General features: G+C 40.8%; 1 protein-coding gene across 2 annotated transcripts in view; it reads right to left on the bottom strand.

The window, feature by feature from the left end:
* Window positions 1–1316, bottom strand: part of LOC115007204 (receptor-transporting protein 3-like) — a 1451-nt gene extending 135 nt beyond the window's left edge. Inside the window, exons 1-3 of one of the 2 annotated variants that reach the window (XM_029429964.1) lie at window positions 1191–1316; window positions 948–1122; window positions 1–507 (exon numbers count right to left, since the gene is read on the bottom strand). The exon at window positions 1–507 is cut by the window's left edge and continues 135 nt beyond it. In XM_029429964.1, coding sequence (XP_029285824.1) covers window positions 171–507; window positions 948–1096 — 486 coding nt within the window. In that variant the 5' untranslated portion in view covers window positions 1097–1122; window positions 1191–1316 and the 3' untranslated portion in view covers window positions 1–170. The remainder of the gene's footprint in view (window positions 508–947; window positions 1123–1190) is intronic. The other variant, XM_029429965.1, reaches the window with a different exon arrangement.
* Window positions 1317–1997: the final 681 nt, after the last annotated feature.

The following is a 1997-nucleotide window of genomic DNA, read 5'->3' as shown; positions in this document are numbered from 1 at the left end:
AAGAATAAATATGAAAGCTTAAATGCATTTGGTTATCATATTAAAATGATGGAAGCAATACAATGTAACAGAATGACAGGAGCGAAGGTCTAATACAACTGATGCTTTGCTAATATAAGTTTAGGCATAAAACCATCGCTCTTTTCTTTTTTTATAACAAAAAGGCTGACTTAAAAGTTATTCCTTGGACAGATGCCTTGCATACAGGCTTCACAATGAGCAGGCTCATGGGGATTGTTGCCACCATAGCGTCTGAAAGGCTTCTTCTTTCTGTCCAGCTGTTCATTGTAGCATTTTACTCTCATCTTCTCCACCAGATTCTTCATGAAGGTGTCGATGTTGTCGGATCGGATGCTGGGCTTCTCCATTGGAGCTTCGCTGCACTCCTTGCACTTCTGACGGGAGGGCCTCACCTTGACAACGCCCTCCTTGTTTGACAGGCGCATGTGGCAGACCACCATCACTTTGTTAGAAGACCAGCCTCTTCCACACTTGGTGCAATTGAACCTTAAAAAATGACAGAGGCTCTTTAACAAAATGACAACAAACCAAAGTTACAAAACTTAAGTTTTAGCTGTAGAAACATTTGGAAACACCGATGTTCTTGAAGAAGAAATTATATAAATGGATTTAAACATCAGTTGGCCAATTATTGGCTAAATAGAGTTGTGCAAAAGTTGTGCAAAAGGTAAAATAGGAGAAGAGTGAGCCATTTGACATCACACCCCCCCCTTTTACATAAGGAAACCAGAATCTTTGTTCTGCGATTTAAATAGTCAAAGTCTACCAATGACATTATTTCTCTAACTCTAGCCCCCCCCCCCCCCCCCCCCCCCCCCCATTCAACATAATTAGTACATTCACAAACACAACAACCTTAATACACCTAATGCATCCATTGTAGGTTCATTTATATTAACCAAACATATACTCATATACACACTGACCTTCCACCTGTGTGCACGATACACTTCTTCCAGCCCGGTTTTTGGTAGCCTTCCCCAAGACTTTCATCAAACTCCAGAGACCAGGAGTCTCCTTGTTTAAGATTCCTTGTTGTAATCTGGAACATATGTGACCACTGCGGTTCTTCCATCCTTTCAATGCCGATGGAGCAGGTGGCTGAGGAAGAGACAAAACAGTGACAGCTGATCTGCACAGTATGCAAACAACTTGTGAGAATGACTCACCATGCCTACGCTGACAGATTTATACTCTAACAACAGAGAGTTAAGTAAAACGAAACTTAAATGTGGAAACCTGTTGTTATGGTCGGGTTTCTGTTTCCTGTTTTATGTTGAAATGTTCCCTTCCCCTTGTGTCATGTCTGGTATAACTTCCTGCCTTCGTGTTTTCTGCCTTTCTCCCCAGGTGTGTCTCGTTCCCTTCATTAGTTCCCTCCTGTGTATTTGCCTTTCTCTCCCAGTTGTGTCTCGTTCCCTCGTTTAGTGTTTGCGTGTATACAGGACTGTCTCAGAAAATTAGAATATTGTGATAAAGTTCTTTATTTTCTGTAATGCAATTAAAAAAACAAAAATGTCATACATTCTGGATTCATTACAAATCAACTGAAATATTGCAAGCCTTTTATTATTTTAATATTGCTGATTATGGCATACAGCTTAAGAAAACTCAAATATCCTATCTCTAAATATTAGAATATCATGAAAAAGTATACTAGTAGGGTGTTCAACGAATCACTTGAATCGTCTAATTAACTCGAAACACCTGCAAGGGTTTCCTGAGCCTTGAAAAACACTCAGCTTGGTTCAGTAAACTAAATCACAAGTATGGGGAAGACTGCTGATCTGACTGCTGTCCAGAGGACCATCATTGACACCCTCCATCAGGAGGGTAAGACACAAAAAGAAATTTCTCAAAGAGCAAGCTGTTCACAGAGTGCAGTTTCAAAGCACATCCACAAAAGGTCTGTTGGAAGGGGGAAATGTGGCAGGAAACGCTGCACAACCAAGAGAGATGACCGCAGCCTTAACAGC

This window comes from Cottoperca gobio, chromosome 4 (genome assembly GCF_900634415.1).
Source record: "Cottoperca gobio chromosome 4, fCotGob3.1, whole genome shotgun sequence".
NCBI classification, from domain to species: Eukaryota; Metazoa; Chordata; class Actinopteri; order Perciformes; family Bovichtidae; genus Cottoperca; species Cottoperca gobio.
This window is presented reverse-complemented; position numbering and strand designations above follow the sequence as displayed.